Source organism: Colossoma macropomum, unplaced genomic scaffold (genome assembly GCF_904425465.1).
Source record: "Colossoma macropomum unplaced genomic scaffold, Colossoma_macropomum, whole genome shotgun sequence".
NCBI lineage: Eukaryota > Metazoa > Chordata > Actinopteri > Characiformes > Serrasalmidae > Colossoma > Colossoma macropomum.
Genome location: NW_023494793.1, coordinates 4,657,336 through 4,676,504, shown reverse-complemented (window position 1 = coordinate 4,676,504; position 19,169 = coordinate 4,657,336). Strand labels below are relative to the sequence as shown.

Here is a 19,169-nt window from a genome sequence, read left to right as displayed (position 1 = left end):
CTTCATAGTTGTCTTTCAAAGAGGGAACCATAATAAAAAGAACAAAATGTCTCTTCACATTTACTTATAAATACTTTGTGAACAAATTTGTAGTTTGTAGTATTTAAATACTGTGTATTTCTACAAAAACATGTATTAAATATGATAAACTGTTTAATGAAATCGTTACTATAATGAATGATACTGAATTAAAGATCTTGTTGAATATTTGACTGTGACTAAGGAATGATTTGAGTCTGAGTGCTGTAAATATTAATTGCAGTAACTACCTGGCAACCCTGCTGTGGATATGCTAGTGTAAATTTCCAGAGCGCACCTTCATGAACACATGACCCGTCTCGTTTGACTGAGGGATGTTCATTTTGCTCCACTGTATTGTTTTACTTGTGTTATGATGGGACGTTGTTGACACAGATATTTGTATGTTTTTATTGAAACGTTAGATGTGAATTTAGAAAATAAGCTCAGATATGAGTTTATTTGAACATATATTGTGAATAATAGGGGCAGTTGTGGGCTGGAGGTTAGGGAACCAGCCTTAGGTTTGATCCCCTGAGCCGACAGTATGTGACTGAAGCGCGCTTGAGCAAGGCACCTGACCTCCAACTGCTCCCCTGGTGCCGTGGATAGGGCTGCCCACTGCTCCGGGCAAGTGTGCTCACTGCCCCCTAGTGTGTATGTGGTGTTTCACTGCGTGGATGGGTTAAATGCGGAGGTGAAATTTCTCCGTTGTGGGACTAATAAGGGTCACTTAATCTAATCTAATAAAGCAGTTGGTATTATTTGTATAAGTTGTGACATGGATCACTGTGCAAAACTATCAATTCATTTTCTAAATAAAAGAAAATAATGGGACAATTAAAGAAAATTAACACCAATTACAGCATCATCTGTTGAACTACAGCAAGAACTGCTATTCAGGCTGAACAAATCTCACCTTCTTTCAACAAACCATAGAATATTATATGATTAGACTGTTATTGTAATTACTACAAAGTACCATCAGTCAGCATTTCAACTATTATATTCTATTTAAAAGACACAAAAGATTTGTTGAGCTGGACTGTTGACTGTGCCCGAGTTTCCTGGAAGTGTTTCGGTGCTGAACGTGTTGTAATGTAAACATTAAGGGAGTGAATGGTTTGAAAAACAGCAGAAACTCTGATATTCCAACATGCATATCCAGCTATTCCTGTCCATGCAAGCTGGGTTTAGCTCAGTTAGCACAGACCCTGGACCCTGTGTGTAGATTACGGTAACTGATTATTTAAGCAGGCTGCCTTAACAAAATATCAGCAAAAAAGTAAAAATTAGTACTATACTAATATTGCTGGAGTTTTTAAACACTCACTGTCCACTCTCTTAGACACTCCTACCTTGTCAGTCCACCTTGTAGATGTAAAGTCAGAGACGATAGCTCATCTGCTGCTGCAGAGTTTGTGTTGGTCATCCTCTAGTCCTTCATCAGTGGTCACAGGATGCTGCCCACAGGACGCTGTTGGCTGGATATTTGTGGTTGGTGGACTATTCTCAGTCCAGCAGTGACACTGAGGTGTTTAAAAACTCCAGCAGCACTGCTGTGTCTGATCCACTCAGACCAGCGCAACACACACTAACACACCACCACCACGTCAGTGTTACTGCAGTGCTGAGAATGATCCACCACCCAAATAGTACCTGCTCTGTGAGGGTCCATGGGGGTCCTGACCACTGAAGAACAGGGTAAAAGGGGGCTAACAAAGTATGCAGAGAAACAGATGGACTACAGTCTGTAACTGTAGAACTACAAAGTGCACCTATATAGTAAGTGGAGCTGATAAAATGGACAATGAGCGTAGAAACAAGGACATAATGCTATGGCTGATCGGTGAATAATGTATAGCAGAGTTTATTTTCTTTTTCATAGGGAAAGCTTCGCTATCGTAGGCCCAGTGGCCTAATGGATAAGGCATCAGCCTTCGGAGCTGAGGATTGTGGGTTCGAGTCCCATCTGGGTCAGTTTATGCATGTAAAGACAAAAAAAGGCCTAATGGTTGTTGGATCTTTCCTGCTGTATTTAAGGTTCTTAAGGAGGGGAGCCCAACCTCATCCCCAAAAGACTGGCTTGCAGGCTTAGAGGAACCACCAAACTGCACTGGACACCGGCCCAACCCAGGACAAGAGTTGTGCACCCCTGATCTGCACTGTGTTCTCATCCACATCATACTTAATATCCTCTCCTGCTGATATACATACAAATAAGCACTTGCTTATTGTGTGCTGGGCCCACAATGGACCATCCACTGTCAATAAAATAACTCCAGGAAATCAAATCAATATGCAGTTTATTTTTCATTATAGATTCTGCAGAAAATGGCAACAGTGTTTGCAAGCATTTGTATGAACAATGACATCTGCAGCATGTTCTTTAATGCACCAGTGGTATCATGTAAGACTCCCACTCTTGTGACCTGGGTTCAATTCCCAGTTGGTGCATGAACTGTCCACCTGCAGCTGTGGTTATAAGCTTGGTTCATGCAGTCCCTAGCAGCACACATGAACTTGATATTAAACATGTGGAATCAGGTTTAGCTCTCGCTTATTTGGGATGAAAACCTGCAGCCACACTGTACAAAGCTCAAGATTAGCAGCAGCAGACTGTTTTCAGTGCACACAGCATAAAATGCCAGAAACATTTCAGGTGTGATATTCTGATGGAGACAGGTCACCCTCTGCTGGAATCCTGGTGAAATTACACCCATGCTGATCTCACTAATGCCTCTGTGGATATTTATAAACATGGAGTGTGTTCACATTGCATTTAAAGGAACATCTCACTGTGCTCTGCTTTATAATACAGTTAAAATACAAATAACTCCCACTGTGATGCTGAAAAAGCACAGCTTACTTTACCAAGCACAGAAGAAACCATCCGTCTCTTCTACTGCAGTGATATAATGTAAGCAGTGGTTTAGAAAAGTTGCTCTAAATCCCAACACAAGTCAGGGCTTCAGGCCAGAACATGGTTATAAAGGAAGCATCAAGCTGGTAATACCTGGTTACATGTACTCAATTTCCAAGTACTTTTTAAAAGATAACTTTTACTTTATATATGTAAAGAAAGACTTTCCTTAATTGTCATATTAGTTCCTAATCTCGGTATTTGGTTTAATATAGTGTTGGTAGCAGTCGCTGATCTCTTATGACTGGACACAGCTCACATGCAAAGTTTTGTTTTTAATCAAGACTGCAATGAGCTGCTACTTTTGAAGTTGTATTATATATTTAACAGACTTTTAAAGTAGTACTTTTAATTCTAATCATGTCAGGGACCTCATCCAACCAGCAGCTAAGGAAGTTTCTCTTGCTCTTCACCTGATCCACCCAATTTCTTTATAAAATGGAGTCATCCTGACTTTGCCCTACATTAAACATACAAAAACGAATTCAAATCTGTAAACGTGTTATGTGAATATGGACCAGAGTACTCATTACCTTCATTTTCATCTTGTATAGCTTAAGTAAAGCAGCTGATCACACATTAAAATTCTGTCATGTGGTTTTTAGGGTTTCTTTGTCCAGGTAAAACATGTGCAGCAACACTGCATCCTTCATAACTAGTGAGCATGAAGACGAATCCATTCGGACTGTGCATAATAATCCTTTATTTCATTCCAAGTCAATATGCATGTTTTAACACAGGTTCCCTCTAAGCAGATCCAAAAACAGGAAAAACAAAAGAAAAACCCTCTAAACAAAAAACTATTCATATAAACATCTTTAACCTCTTTACATGCCACCTCTGCACTCAGTACATAGAAAATAACAGAGGCTGCACCTCCTGAAGCTTCATACTTCTGCCTTTAGCAACACTGTGGTAGGGTACTGGGTCTAAACCAAGCCAGGCTGGACTGAGTACGCAGGCTTTCCAGTCAGATCACATTCACAACCAACGGGACAAACTTGGCTTTGAGAATTGGGCAAATTTGGTAATGACCAAAAATGAAATGCATGTCAAAATGCCAGATCATATGCACGTTTCTTGCAATATAAAAACTGCAAAGTGTTTTATGCTGATTATAGCTGATGAGTATGTAGAGAATATAAAGTGCCGTATAAGACCAGTGGATCATATTCCGAAGGGAAGGAGAAGGGAAAAGGATACGGGAGTGGAGAAATGAGAGAAGCAGTCTACAGTCTTAGAGCCATGCTTACAATGCAAAATAAAGGTGGCTATGATTATGTTCTTACGTCTTGCTGCGTTTATCTTAAAGCTGTTGTTTGAAACTATGGGCAAAGAGGTCTGGAAGGGGTTTACAATGATAGTGTAAAGAGGGTATCATTATTTAGGCAGCTGGCTGACTGCTTTCTGAATGCCTCAAACTATATCACTGCAGCCCACGACCCTCAACACCAATACTAGACACAGCAGACAAGTCTTCTACAGCTGCACTGTAACAGCTGTACTATCTGTTTTTGAATCTACTTAAATCACCTTGGGGCAGTGCTAATAAACCAATGGTTGCAACTAAAGTGAAGCTACAAGTTGACATTAAATGTGTCTGTAGCAGCGCAGTGCATTAAGATACTTAAAGAAAAAATAAATTGAGTGATTGTTCAAACTATCCCACAGTTACAACTAAGCTATATTAGTAATACTGGGTCTATAGCAAGTTCCACACTGCAGTTCAATCACTCAAAACTTTTGGCTAGTCACTGAACCTCCATTCAGGGCCTACTCATGGCTAAACTAACACAGTAGAGGAAGGACAAAGAGGAGGATGGAGGGAGGGAGAAGCCAAAGAATGATTGAGGAGAGATGAAAGGAAACCAGGGGAAAAGGGGGAAGATGCTGATCCTGTTTACTTTGTGTGAACCATAGAGGTGCTGAACAGAAGCTTCTGCTTTTTCTTCTTTTTCTTTCCTCCTTTCTCCTCTGAAACAAACAGAATAGGGAGAAAAGTGTCAGAAACCAATGACCGAGTTGTAAAGCAATTGTGGAGTTCCCTTTTAGGCATGCTAGCAAAGCTATCATGGCTAAATAAGATCCATACAGCACAAAAATGATTGAAATACAAGGTAGATAACCTTAAATGCGCAAGAATTAAGGTCCTTATTCTCCCTATTTATCCTGCATAATCCTTAAGATGTAAACAATTGAAAATTTGGCATTTTAAATTTAATTTAAAAAGTGAAATCTTCACAATGGTCACATTTGTCTCAAATTTACCTCAAAGTTTTTACATGACAGATACAAATACGCTGCCTGACGTCTGAAACACTTAACAGCTTTAAGGTTTTGGCCTAAAACATGTCGAAAGTGCATTAAAAGTCAAAGAGGTACATGCAGAGCACTGTAAGCAAGAATGCTGTTAAAAACTTAAACCATGATGAACATTAAATATAAAAATTCAAAATATACGAGTAGGTTCGCGAGCAGTTTTGGATAGCAAATAAAGTGGATGTTTGTGTACTAGACATCGTGACCCTTGGTTCCTATCACCACCACTATAAAATACAGTTGGTGAGCACGGTGAATAGGGGTGCGGGGGGAAAATTCTTAGATGCATCGCGATGCGGCCGTGAACAATTCTGAATCGATTAACAAATGTCAAATCGATATTTATTATTTTATTACATTACGATATTTTATTACAAATATTTAATTTATAACGTAATGTTGACGGAACGCAAAAGGCGGAACTTGGAAGTGCGGAAGTGCAGCACCCGGACAGTCTGCGGCGGCACAAACACTAATAGAGGAATGAGAAATCCGACTGGCTCCCTCTGCATTAAAGCCAGGTTAGATCAGGAGTCACAACACAAATAAGACATTGTCCTTTCAACAAAAATCAAACCAGCTTGGGAGCCACAACATTTTATGTCCAGTATGTCTCAGTATGTGATAATGTCCCAGTATAGACTAAACAATATAAACAAAAACACAGATTTACTTCGCTCTGCTTTAGCCACTTTCCTCTCCTTTCCCCTCAGGAAACTTTTATTCAAAACTAGAGCAGCTTATTCGAATTTTCCCGTTCCACCTTAAATTCTGACTGAGGTGCTGAATGTAAATGCGACACCATTTAAGGTGGAACGGGAAAATTCGAAAGAGAAGTGACTTCATCTTCGCAACTTTTTAGAGAGACAGTCTCTCGTTGCAGATTTAACTTGCCAGGAAACCAACTGCGCTGCTAATAAATGTGAATAATGCATCGCTGCTATGTGACCTGCAGTCTGCACGGCAATTCAGTCGTTGCGAAACAGGGCTTTCGCGCTATGTTGCACACGTCCTGTCTCAAAGACATTTCACTGACACAGCAATTCCCTGTGCCCTACTCTCTACGAGACCAAAACCGAAGTTATAAAATCACTAAAGAAAACGGGCAGGACGGCTGTAACGTGCTGCGTGGTCATCCATTACCACTGGATCTTTTGTCACCGTAACTGCGCATCTTATCGCAGATGAGTCGCAGCAGCGTCTCGTGCTCTAAATAAAAGCAGTGAATGAGAGCCTTCTAGTTCTCTTGCCACATCACTTCCATTTGATTTATTAATAAGAGATATTGGAAGTAAATTCATTGATCATTACAAATACTTTGGTTTAAAAGTACCAAGTCACTTTAAATAACAGTCACTTAGTCACTTTAAAATGTATATTGTCTCTATATTCTGTGTATATATTGTGTATATTTAATATATTTCAGTTGGTTTTTCTTGTATTTTTATTTTTACTTGTTTACTTTCTGTAGAGTGATTACCTGAGCCTCACCACAAACACTTCAATGCATAAATGCCCTGACATGTTGTGCAAATGACAAACTTGAAACTTGAACTCAAGCACAAACCCCATCTAAAAAAGACATTAACACAGCATATACAATACTATCCAACAAAAAACTAGAGCCTGATCAAACATGCACATCCAAAGGTAAAGCAAAGAGGCTAACCGGAGGTGGTTACAGCTCTGGCTGGGGCAGGAGGCCTGTGGTCCAGCTGCAGCAGTGCCGCCTCAAACGCCTGACTGAAGGAGTTCTGGAAGTTGGGCACTGGAACCCGGTCGGAGCCATCGCTTTCCCCATCACTGTCGGCCACCGGAGGAGCAAGGAACACATCTACAGAGAGCACACAGGAGACTAAGAGACTGATCCTTTTACTGGGAAATACATAGGCTTATTATGTCAAAACTGGCTGTCAGCATCACACAAATCCCAGAACGGTCATTCACCTTTCTTTGGGGCAGGTTTGGGCCCAACATCCACACGAGCCTTTCCATCTTTCAGCATCTGGAGAAGAGTTGAGTAATTTAGATTTGAACTGACCAACTTGATACCCAAAGGGTAGTTAATCATCAAGCATGTAAACAATTAACATAAGAATAAGCAAATGCAAAATGGTCAAAACAAAAATAAGGAAAAAAATAATGTAAAAACCATAAACAGCTTGAAACATCAGACTTGCATTTGATGTTTAGGGATGTTAGACACACCTGTGCAAAGGACATGCAGTGAGAATCCTCCTCCACACTGCCCACACTGAGGCAGGGGCTCTGTCCATTCAGACTGGGGAACATCACTCCATCTGTAACAAATAAGGCATTTAACCCATTTAAAAAGCGAAAACTAGCTGTGTGAGATGCTCTGTGCTGGCCGTAAGTCTGTACGGAGGTGTTCTACTGGCTTGCCGCTAAAGCGGACAACTAGGTTTCAACATCCATGTAATTTCAATTTCACGTCTATTAGCTTTTCCTCTAGATTAAAAAAAAAAGGCAAAAATCAGTGTGATACCTGAGGCAGGGCTGCAGCTGAGAGGAGATGGCGGTCCCAGCAGGAACTCAGGTGGCTGAGCTGGGGGGCTGTGCTGAGGAGGAGAGCCAAATGCTGGGAACTGCTGCAGATTCTCCAGCCCAATGTGCACCTCTGGGTCTAAAACAGATTCCAAACTCATGAACACTGCAGTGAATGCTGCATTTTAAATGATTATTTAAGACATTGAACATTTGGCTGTTTGGAATTTAAAGCCATTTTATCCTGATACAATTCCACCTTTTATTTTCTGCTTAAACCATTACATTTCTTGAAGGAGGGGAGAGGGAGAAGGGAAAAAAAAAACCAAAAAAACAAAAAAAAACAGAAACCACAGTATTCGCCTATGAAGAGCGTTAAAACCTGCTTACATTTTCCTTGCTTCTGGTTCTCCTCCATCTCAATCCTTCTCTCCCTCCTCTTCTCATCCCTTGCTTTCTTCTGCCTCAGACGCTTCCTCTTCTCCAGATCATCTGGGAAAGCAGCAGGACAAGAATGCGCAATTTAACACATTACCACGTCAATATTACAATTTTATACTATAAATAAACAGTTAATTTATTGCATGCAGGTGTGTTTATATGATCCGCATCTGATAATCTAGGTAATCTAGTGATTTATGCTTCTGATTTTTTTTTCACCACAAGTTGACTGACAATGATAACCAAGTAATTTTTACTGTACACTCCCATGCAAAAGAAATGGGTCTGGTCAGAGCCCATACTGAAACCTTGAATATTTTGTCTCATATTAAAACACAAACTAACAGCAATGTTTCTCAGCTGTTTGAAGCCATCAGTACTGAGTGGAATAATATTGACTTCTCTTTGCAGAAGATCATCTGCAAGTTTAACCACAAATCTTCACTATTTAAAGAAAATCAAAGGAAAAGCTCTATCACCTTATAGTTAATGATGTTCAGACCATTAAACCCTTAGTTTTCCCCATTTTAGGCCCTCCCCCCCCCCACAAATTTCTCCTTATTAAAATCTATTCACAAACCTGCTTAAATGTCATTAGGCTTAGCACGAGATGCAACATCAGTTGCTTGTCCCAACATGCTCTGTAGTTTTATAGAAAATGCTCTATACTTGCGTATCCATATTTAAATAACTATGCCTGTTTATAGGACTTGCAGTCAAATATCTATACATAAATGCATTAACAGACCACAAATCCACAAAAGGCAGCACACAGCGCATATACCTGTGAAGCTGTCCAGCGTCTCTTTGGAGAGGATGGGTGGCTGCAGGTTAAGCTCACAGATGCTGAACTCGCAGGTGAGAGGCAGATGAGACAGGTAACGGTGCCGACGACGAACATCCTTTATATATACAAAACACAGTTGCAGTACACGCAATGTAACAGGCGTTCATAGCAGGCAGGAGTGTATGCAGTACTACAGGCCACAGCTCTACATTCAGCATGCAGCATAAATGTGTACATAGGCAGAAAGGAACTACTAAATCATGAATTCTCAGAGTAACAGCAGAACTGTGCATATGTGAATCTATATTTAATGACTGAATATTTCAATATACTGTAATAAAATGGGTGAGTGACTGCATGCATATAGAGAAAAATGATCGTTTCTAAAAATATATCCATTAGTTAGCCCATCACAACTGATGTATAAATGCATTGGTGCCCTTGCATTTGGTCTGTTCAGTGATTCACTTACGAGTGATTTTTCTCCTATCAGAAGAACCAAGCCATGGACTAAACATCTTGTTAAATGCAGATACGCAAACTGAAACTATTGCCAAGTACATTCAAAATGTTTCAGTAAGAGTAAAAGCATTAGATTTCTTTAAATGCCAATTTCTCTCAATTTGCATGCATACATTATGCTGCTCAATTCCACATGTATGTGTTCCAGTTCAGAATGATAATGATCATAATGGGTAAGAATGGGTGATGAAGTGTATATACCTCGTTGACCGTGTGTCCCTCAATCTCCACTATAGCAGCAGTGATGGACTGAGGACTGTTCTCCAAACTGCCATATTCTCTCAGCAAACAACGCACATTTACTGGGTGAAGGAACATCTGTTGTCCATCTTCCGCTATGTACAGAAAGAGAATCATTACTAAAAAAAAAACCCAGACTGGACTTAAATACTGAGCATAGCTGCATTATTTGGCTATCACTGCTACTGTGACATTTACAAGAACTGGCATTACCATTTTCTTTGTTTTTTCCATGATGTGGCATAATTTGTTTATGATTTGTCTTTTGATATTAAGACATTGATCAAGGCCTTTAATTTTACCTTAACACTAGTGTTGTACTTCAGAGTAAACTGAAATCAGTACTTTTTCCAGGAACTTTGACAAACTGAATTCTATAAAACCTTTTTACTCAGAAGATCTTGCTCAGACAGTAGAGCAATACACTTCTTTAAAAGATTTAATTATTTGTCCTATACAGAAAAAAAACCTGACTGCTGTTACAATGCATTTTCCCCAACCATGTGCTGCATGATGCTTATCCAGTACTTGCTAAACTCTTACAAAATTACTTTACAGTAAATAAACACTGTTCTAAAGGAGGGCATTAAATAGACATAACTACCACCCTTTGCACTCCTAGAAAAAGGTAAATACTGTATTACTAGTGACCTGTTCTCACTCTGTTTGGAATAAATGGGCCACTCTACACACTCACCTTGGTAGAAGTAGTAGTATGGCCCATGCTGGGAGTTCTGAGATGGCCCAGCCTCGCTCTGAGTGGTTGGAGGGGTTTCCTCTGCAGGTCCTTCAGGCAACTTCTGTGTCACCTCTGACACCTCCTGCTCAGGCAGTTCCTCAGGCAGCACTTCAGGGGCCTCCTGAACCTCATCGTCAAATGCTGATGCATACTGCAGAATGGGCTACAGAGGGGAACCTTGAGTTCATCTCATGTCCAAGTTTTCATTCTTTTGTTTCTTTGCATTTCATGTCTATAACTCCTCTTTCTGGAGACATTAGATTCAAGGATGAAACAGAAAGGAATCGGCAGCTAAACAAAACTTGACATGCCTTCCTCAACTGCCACTTTCATAACCTGTTACTGGGGTTAACAGATCTATAATCAAGTGATTTGGATTTCCTTTATTGAGACAGATATGGAAGCTTGTGACCTTGATTCCTTCAAACTCAAATTTATATGTGCTTAAAGAAGACATACTTAGACCAACTTCAAGGTCACAGGCTCAAGAATGAAGAAGAGGCATCAATTAGGGTTGAGAGGCACCCATAGAAGCTTTGTTTGTAGCTTAGACAAATAAGATCAGTTAACTGAATAATCTCACTGCCATTTTAAGGGTTTGTGTGGACCTCTATCACTATACGCAGCTGCAACCTGAAAAAGTTTGGAAAGCACTGGTCCACAGATCCCTGGTCAGAGGATTTAACATCCAGCTTGAACTAATTTAGCATCCCTTACAATCTGTTTCCCATACTTTATGGATGTTAACACATTCACATTTATTCACCAGGCAGAATTTATTGGAAGTATTTACTTTGGAGCTGGCAGGGTTGTTGACAGCCACCTCAGTAGAGGCAGAGTCAGTCAGAGAAAGTTTCCTCATGTCTGCACCTTCCACGCCGCCTCCATCCTGACTGTTCCGCTTCAGCAGTGCATCCTCTCGCTCCTACACACAGAAAGGCAAAATGAACTGGAGCAGCACCAAAGAGTTACGATAACTGGGAACAACGTCAAAACACTAAGCAACAAATGGTTTTGATTTGACAATAAAAATGTTTTGGCTAATAGTTTTTTGCAGCATGCATGCTTGCAATGTGATGCCAATGTGACCGACTACAGGGCACCTAGCTAAGAAGCATCAGTTTAATATGTACGTTTTCCTGTCTGTGCATTGACTACATACCTGCAGCTGCAGCAGGGCGCTCTGTATGAAGCAGGCCTGTGGGTCACCCTGCTCCTGGCTTAGCTGGGTCTGCAGTGCTGCCCTTTCTTCAGTCAGCAAACTCAGAACCTGCTCCTGAGATGCCAACAGCAGCTTCGAGTATGAACTCAGACGCACATCTGCAACACAGAGACAGAGATCAAAACACTGCCAAAGCACAAATGAGTAATAGGTATATCCAAACAGCCCACTATTTTATCAGGCAATCATTCATGAAGACAAAGAACACTGGTGATGACAACTAAAAGCAAATTCTGTTTTTAATACCAGTAAGTTCTACAAACAAAACACTTAAAATATCAAGAGGGAAAAAACGTTACAGTATCGGTGCCAAAATACACCATTGAAGCCAGAAAATAAGGGATACTGGCTAAAATCAGACAAAAACAGTGTTATCCATATTGACTACTGTAATAGAAATCACAACATTTGCTCACCATTTTCCATTCAACTACAGAAGCACCAACAGCACCTCCACTAACAAGTATGAAAAAACATCAGCTGAAAAATAAATTAATAATAAAAAAATAAATAAAAAATACACGAGGACCCAGCCTCTCACCTCCAAAGCGGATGGGTTCCTCCACTTTGACCCACTGGGAGCTGGGCAAAGCCACCAGTACACCTTTCTCCCGACGCATCAGCCGCATAGTGATGAGGTCACCAGGCACATACTGACGCGTCTCCATGGCAACAACACTGAGGAAAAAAAGAAGGAGAGGTGAGTCAAGCCAGGATCTAGGTGAGCTGAGTATGTAGCATCCTGGTGCTGCATTTAAATGCTTTATAAAATAAAAAAAATCTAATCTATTCAGCATTTGAGAGCAGTAATATCAGCTACCATCAGTTCATGCAATTTTATTCAGCGCCGTATAAAAGGCTTAAGAGGAAAACGGTCATTAGCGACCTGTTTACAGACCTCTTGAGGTCTGCGCTGTGCACGGCCTCATAGCAGATGGGGCACTTGGACCAGCTCTTCTCGCTGAGAGACAGGTAGTGCAGCATGCAGGGCCAGCAGTAAATGTGGCCACAGCGGGTGATGTGCGCTGCCACAGGAGGATACAGGCAGATTGGACAAGACGGCACCTCGTGGCTGTAGATACGCTGTGAGTAGGGTTGGTGGGTTTTTGAGAGAGAGAGAGAGAGAGAGAGAGAGAGAGAGAGAGAGAGAGAGAGAGAGAGACAGACAGACAGACAGAACTCATTAATCTGACAAAGAGAAAACATGCATATATTACATATTCAAGTCCCAAACTGGGCCATCACTGTCTACTGCTTATTTTTGATGAATAATCAGAGCTTTAAAAATAACCTGAACTAAACTAAACAATAACAAATCAAGCAGAGCCTTGAGGCTTCCAAAATACTTTACTGACAAAAAAAAGAAATCAAGAACCCCTTAAACTGGACTTCTTTAAAAATGAACAAACACTGAGGTAAATAAAGCAAATAAATGGGCAAAAAAATATCTTAGGCTAGAGGGAACAGCAGGATCATTTAATCATGCCAACTAATCTTTAGTGATTTACTGAAAACAAAATGTTAACTGATTTTTTTTAAACAAAGACAAATCAAGTCAGAACAGCCCTGGTGCCAAAACAAGTTTAAGAATACTCACCACTTGCTGCACACAATCCCAACTGACCAGAGTGTCCGGGTCAGCAAAGTGAGCTTGGTAGTCCTGGTCATCAATCACCACAAACTGGCAGCTACAGAGAAATCAAAAACATACAGGAATAAGTGCTCCAACTCAAAAACAACCATTGATACAAAAACATACTGACACTCATTACAAGTTTGTTAAACCACAACTAATCAGTGCCCTTCACCAAAATTAACCTCTTGTTCATGAAAACTGGTCTGCCCATTTTTAATTAACTTTAGATAAAATCTGGAAAGCAAACTGCTGATACTACCAAGGTTAGTACACAACCTTTGTGCACTATTAGTCATGTACCTAGTACCTCCGCAACCTGTTTAGATCACTAAGCAGATGCCCAGCCTGGATAGTTTATGCTTCCACAAACGTCAAAGAAACTTGCCAACCCTCCTCATCAATGATGCCACAAACTCTTGTAGATCCCCAGTGTGGTACATGGTAGATGTGGTAGCACAGAGACTCGTTCAACTTAATATCAAACTGTTCTAAAGTTTCATTTAAGAAACTTCAGCTGGACTGCTGTAGCTCGCCAAGTCAAGAAGTTCACACTTACTTGGCCTGCAGGAAAAGCTCCTTGTTGAAGGGCTTGTGCTTATGGCCCCACTTGTTGCGGCGGCCCCAGCAGGAGTGGCTATCGCCTCCAGAGCCAAAATGGCCCCCACGTGGCTCAAAAGTAAAATTGAGCAGGTGGTTCAAACTGATCTTTTTGGGTCCAGAAAACTGAGCCGGGCTAAACTCGGCCCGGCGTGTCTCTGCTACCTGAAAGGGAAGAAGGGAGAAACGGTTAGTTTGTGAAACACGTGAAACAATTTGCACAACCGCCAAACACTGCCTGTAACTCGCTGCTGTAACACTTGTTGCATTTTGTTTGTGAGCATGATTTTAGGCTTCTTCATTAAAGGCAAAGCACTGCAACATTGTTGGGCCCGGCTGGTCAACATGACATATTTGCTGATTCTGGCACATTAAACGATGCTAGGCTTGCACTTCTGTCAATAAAAACCTTGAAATTAAATTGTTTATTTGCTAGCAAACTGAAGTGGTATGTTATTTATTTTTAGTTTAACTTGTTTATATTCAGCATTTTAAAACAGGCACTCAATGTGACTAAAGACCATATATGCATCATTACAAAACTATTTCCAAATGCAATTTTTTTTTACACTTATTTGAACTATTAAGCATCTTAACATGCTTTAGCTTGGTAGATCTTTTCATGCATTTTAATTATTTTTGTAAATTTGCAATACAAACTACCAATAAGCTCTTTCGTTTGCATGCTCACACACCTCTTCTCTTCTCCCACCGCCCATGAGCCCACCCTGTCGGCCACCTCCGCCGCCTCTCTGGGGGGGTCTCTTGTCGAAACTCTTGCCTTTCTGTGGGTGGGTGCGGCGGGGGCCTGGAAAACTCTCCGCCTTTGGGAAGGAGGGCTCTCGCTTACGGTTGTAGCGCTTGGAGCCCCCATTATTCTTGTTATCTAGATAGAGAGAGAATAATAGAAGTACTCTGCATCATTACAGAACTCGAGTCAACGCAGAAAATCAGTGGTATAACATTTCAATATCTGGAGAACCCCTGTTTTGACAGCTCAGAAACACACTGCATGTTCCACTTAAACATCTTCCAACTACTGATTCCTGAATACAGCAGATAGTATTACTCAAGTGCTGAGCACGCTAATCATAGTTAAGCACAGCCTGCATTTTCTCAGAATTGTAAGGCAGTAGCTCATTATGAAGCAGTGAGTGGCCTGGCTTACAAATCAAGATTCACTTTATCCCTCGCATGGTGAGCCAACCTTAATCTTAGTTCGATCTAACCTTCAATTTTGGTGGACCACCAGTATACTTTTCCATGGTGATGTAGGCTGCAGCCTAACCTGCTGCAGTGCAAGGTTAGTTCAGGATTAGAGATGATAAACACCTCGTTTCCCAATCATCAAACCTTCTGGTAAAGTTGGACCCATTTCAGGTACGTTTTTATGAATTAGAAGCATTTTGCATTTTAGTATCATGACAAAAATGTCACAACATGTAATTGGATACTACTTAGACTGACATTTGCATTGCATGAAACACTGCTTATGATTTTTTGGACATGGGAACATGAAATTATACAATCAATATGAAAAATTATAAAGCAATTATCTCAGCAAAAGGCAACTCACATGGTGGCAGAAGCAAAAAAGTTGCCTTGGGCTGTTAGCCGCTCTACTTTCCTCATATTTAGATATATTTCATGTTCCTCTGCTGAAAAATAAGCCACGTTGATGAGCTAAAACCTAATCAGAAGCCCTGATTTGGTTGAACATGCTTTGAGAGACAGGACCCCTGATTTATCTGATCCAGCTCAGTATAAAGCGATGTCATCTTCTGTCTCCAGCCAATTCGAACTAGCTTTTGATTTGGCAGCTTTATTTATCTACATCACACAACAAGTTATTGTGGACCAACATTACCCAATTTTGGCTAGATCTGAAAGTTACAGAACATAAAAATGAAATTAGGCAATCGTGTTGAACTTTGAACACAGAAGTGCTTTGGTGGCTCTCATGATAAGCCGTGTTAACACCCTGTGTGCTCTTATCAGTCAAGCGCAGAGGTGCCCTCGTACATAACGATGCATTCTGACCAAAACAGACATCAAAACACCCATTTTGATAACACTAAGCTTTCATACTTTCTGAAAATAGCACAGAACGTCACAGTAAGACATCTTTCTGCAATTCTCGCAAGCTTGTTCCTAAACTAGGCCTCTCCGAAAGCCAGAGGGCATTCCAACTGCGAATCTCCTTCTTGAGTCACATGGCAATCCACAGAACAAGAATAGCTGCTGACTAGCAGTTGCATATTTATAAGGGGTTCTCTTGCACCCACACTTCAGTGGCCAGGCTGAAAATGAGAAAGTAACTTTATGATGAGTCTTAGCAACGATTTCCACTGGTCTTCATTTGAAACAAAACAATTGTAATTTAAAACTACACTGCCAATGTCTCGCTCTCTTCGGAGCAGCTTCCATTTACTGTTTTAATGGAAACCACAACCAATGGATCATAGCTGGGTATCTGGGTGCCATATATTCTTCTACTGTTTAAAGCTCAGTTGGTCTGACTCAAGATCACTGGTTGGCACAAGCTTTTTTTTTTAACCAAAATCTATTTTTGTGAACCAAACCAATCTGTATAGTCTAAAGAAGAAAGACTAACACAAAATATAAACACCACTATGCACATACCTTACATACATAGTAATGGTCTTATTACTATAGTAATAATCACTGGGCCATCTTATTAACACCACTGAACAATTCTGACTCGTCAAGTTTCTCTAGAATGGAGAATTTCACATCAAACCACGCTGAACGACAGTTTACATGTTAATGAGTGACTATATTAAGAGACTTTATCTAATAGATACAGTACGAGGCTACTTGGTTTCACATGCTTGCCATTTTATATCACATTTAAAGGGAATTCTTTTTGATTTTTTTTTCCCCCAAAATACCTATAAATAAATCATTAAGACAGTCATTTAGAGTGGTCTGATGTTAAATGCTCCTTTCTAGAAAAACCTGCCAACTTAATCTTTCACAGTGGTGGTGAAAGGAGCCAAACATCTGGTCACAGGTTACGACGAAGTGGTTACAAACACGCTGCCTGGTGCCAGAGACGTTGTCAACAGCTGTGAGAAGGTTTTGGCCTAAAACATTTTTAAAATCCATTCAGGGCATCTTAAGTCGAAATTCTCGTCAGCTTTTCCACTATTTTATCAACATTACATAAAACTCATGTAGGTTAACGCCTTGGATTTGGATGGTATAATGGCTATATCTGCCTTTTGGCCATCATAACTCCTGGTTCCTAAACTCTAAACAAGATTCTCTACAATGAACCACTTCATTTCAGACCAAACCTCAGAGTTTTTAAACTTTTCAAAATAAAACTTACAATAAAAGAGTTTTATTTCCATTTAAAGAGCCACACATACAATGAATGCCCTGCGACGCGTTCAGCATCCGCAACTGTCATTCGTTTGGTAGATAGCATTAGCCAAGTTAGCAAAACAACTAACCTGTAAAAGCTGCTAAATCAATCTCCGACCTGAGACCTGAGAAGGTTATGTTCCATCAGAAACGGGTGATAAATGATTTTTCTGTCTGGTTAAAGGCCTGAAAACCCAGCACTGACAGACTAAACAGGCTGAGCTAAACGCTGTTCAGGCTAGCCAAGTTAAGCTAACGGCACACGCGACGTTACTAACTTCTCATAAACAGAAACGGAGAAAAAAAACATCGAATCCTTATTAAAACATGAAAATGTACGTGAGGATTATTTAACACGTGTAGCCAAGTTACACAACAGCAAACTACATTCGTGAACTCGAGTGAAAGTCTCAAACTAGGATACCTTAGCGAGGCTAGCCAGGCTTTAGAGGCCTAGCTAAGCCGTTTACTTCAAAAGTTTTACTTTAAACTTTTTGCAGCTTCTCTCGAATATTCTTCACATTTACAGTCTATTCGTGAAGCTCACAACTCTAGCTATATCCCTTAAAACAATTCTGCAGCTTCTTGTTCGAACTCCCCGTTCCACCTTAAACGGTGCAGCACTTGCATTCTGGCGTCCGAGGCGCAAGAACGCGTTTACTGAAGCGTTTAAGGTGGAACGGGGAGTTCGAGCAGGACGCTGGCGAGCAGCGAGCTAATCTCGGGGCCTACTAGGCCATCTGGTCTCGACTGAGGTAAACAATTCGATTCAGGTTTACTGACCCGAAATTGAACCTCATCGTAAAAGTCACAAAGCGCATAAACAGCCACACCGACCTGTTTTAGTTTTAGAATCTGCAGATGTCGGGCCTGTTGAACTGGACCGGGTTGCGTTCGGGTTTTTCTCCATATCTGAGCAGCTCTGGCTGGGTGAAGCGTTGAGGCCAAGCTCCGGTGAGAGAGCCGCCGAGCTCTCTAGCATTAAACGGAACAAAACAAGAAAACAGCGGGTCGGTGCTAGTGCGGGTCAGGCGACCAAGGCCCTGGTTCATTTCTGTCCAGCGCGGGTTCTCCATTACGGCGACATTTTGACCACAAAACCGAGAGAAGAAAAACAGAGACACAATCAAGATGTCTCAGAAAAGGAGAGCGGGTAGGTAAGAAGGGCCTTGAGCTCAAAGAGCGGGGTCTTCAACCCCGAAAACGGTCCGCTTGCTCCCTTGTAGTGGGAACTGTGGCGCCCCACAAGGCGTTAACCGCTCTCCAACGCTGGAAAACGGATAAATTTAGGTTTTCTGCCCGAATTCTTGTCGCATCAACGGAATCTCGCTTGTGGCGACGGGTCGCCAAACAGGAACAGTAAACACCCGCAAGGGGCTTATATAGTCCAAGTGGTCACGTGCCTCTGTGCCTCAGTTGTGATTGGTTCATGCCTAAACACCCGGATGGGGCTACATAAGCCAAAACACACGCACATTTGTGTACTAAAACGCAGAGCTACTGTACGAGGATACACCATGTTTTTTAAGGGGCCCCCTACCGATTTTTCGGAATTTATCCAAGACTCACATTTCTTTACAGTGGTGGTGATAGGAACCATCAATATTATATTTAAAAAATCAGAAGACAAGTGTAGGACAGTACGGAGCCCCGCTGTTGACATCCTGTATAAATAAAAATAATGCGTGGCCACGACTTAGTAAGGCATGGGAATGAGATGATTAAGTCATGGCCACAACTAAGTAAAGCATGGGAACGAGATCCTAATGCATGGCCACGACTTAGTAAGGCGTGGGAATGAGATCGCGGCTTACTAAGTCATGGCCACGC

The 19,169-nt window shown here is 41.1% G+C and overlaps 1 protein-coding gene and 1 non-coding gene across 3 annotated transcripts; one reads left to right on the top strand and one right to left on the bottom strand.

Annotated features, from left to right (window-relative positions):
* The first annotated feature begins 1,925 nt into the window (after window positions 1–1,925).
* trnar-ucg lies at window positions 1,926–1,998 on the top strand. The gene has a single exon. It is a non-coding gene; the product is annotated as a tRNA-Arg (tRNA).
* Window positions 1,999–3,620: 1,622 nt separating this feature from the next.
* Window positions 3,621–18,709, bottom strand: rnf10 (ring finger protein 10). 2 transcript variants are annotated; one of them, XM_036578249.1, is made up of 17 exons: window positions 18,177–18,709; window positions 14,645–14,835; window positions 13,909–14,114; window positions 13,314–13,404; window positions 12,615–12,799; window positions 12,258–12,394; window positions 11,657–11,814; window positions 11,261–11,419; window positions 10,453–10,657; window positions 9,717–9,850; window positions 8,991–9,108; window positions 8,156–8,257; window positions 7,767–7,904; window positions 7,469–7,560; window positions 7,208–7,265; window positions 6,930–7,094; window positions 3,621–4,915 (listed from the first exon to the last, which is right to left on the bottom strand). In XM_036578249.1, the coding sequence occupies exons 1-17, from the start codon at window positions 18,319–18,321 to the stop codon at window positions 4,842–4,844; spliced, it is 2,358 nt and encodes a 785-aa protein (XP_036434142.1). In that variant the 5' UTR covers window positions 18,322–18,709; the 3' UTR covers window positions 3,621–4,841. The 2 variants fall into 2 exon arrangements, with proteins under 2 accessions (XP_036434142.1, XP_036434143.1); XM_036578250.1 differs by having other exon boundaries at window positions 11,288–11,419.
* Between the last annotated feature and the right edge of the window lie 460 nt (window positions 18,710–19,169).

Bases quoted from the DNA above. Each gene is read 5' to 3' on its own strand.
- rnf10 (XM_036578249.1), bottom strand. From the start codon at position 18,321: ATGCTAGAGAGCTCGGCGGCTCTCTCACCGGAGCTTGGCCTCAACGCT. The intron at 7,905-8,155 runs GTAAGCAGGTTT...AATCTGTTTTAG, and splicing joins GAACCAGAAGCAAGGAAAAT to ACCCAGAGGTGCACATTGGG. The intron at 7,095-7,207 runs GTGAATGACCGT...TGCTCTCTGTAG, and splicing joins CAAACCTGCCCCAAAGAAAG to ATGTGTTCCTTGCTCCTCCG.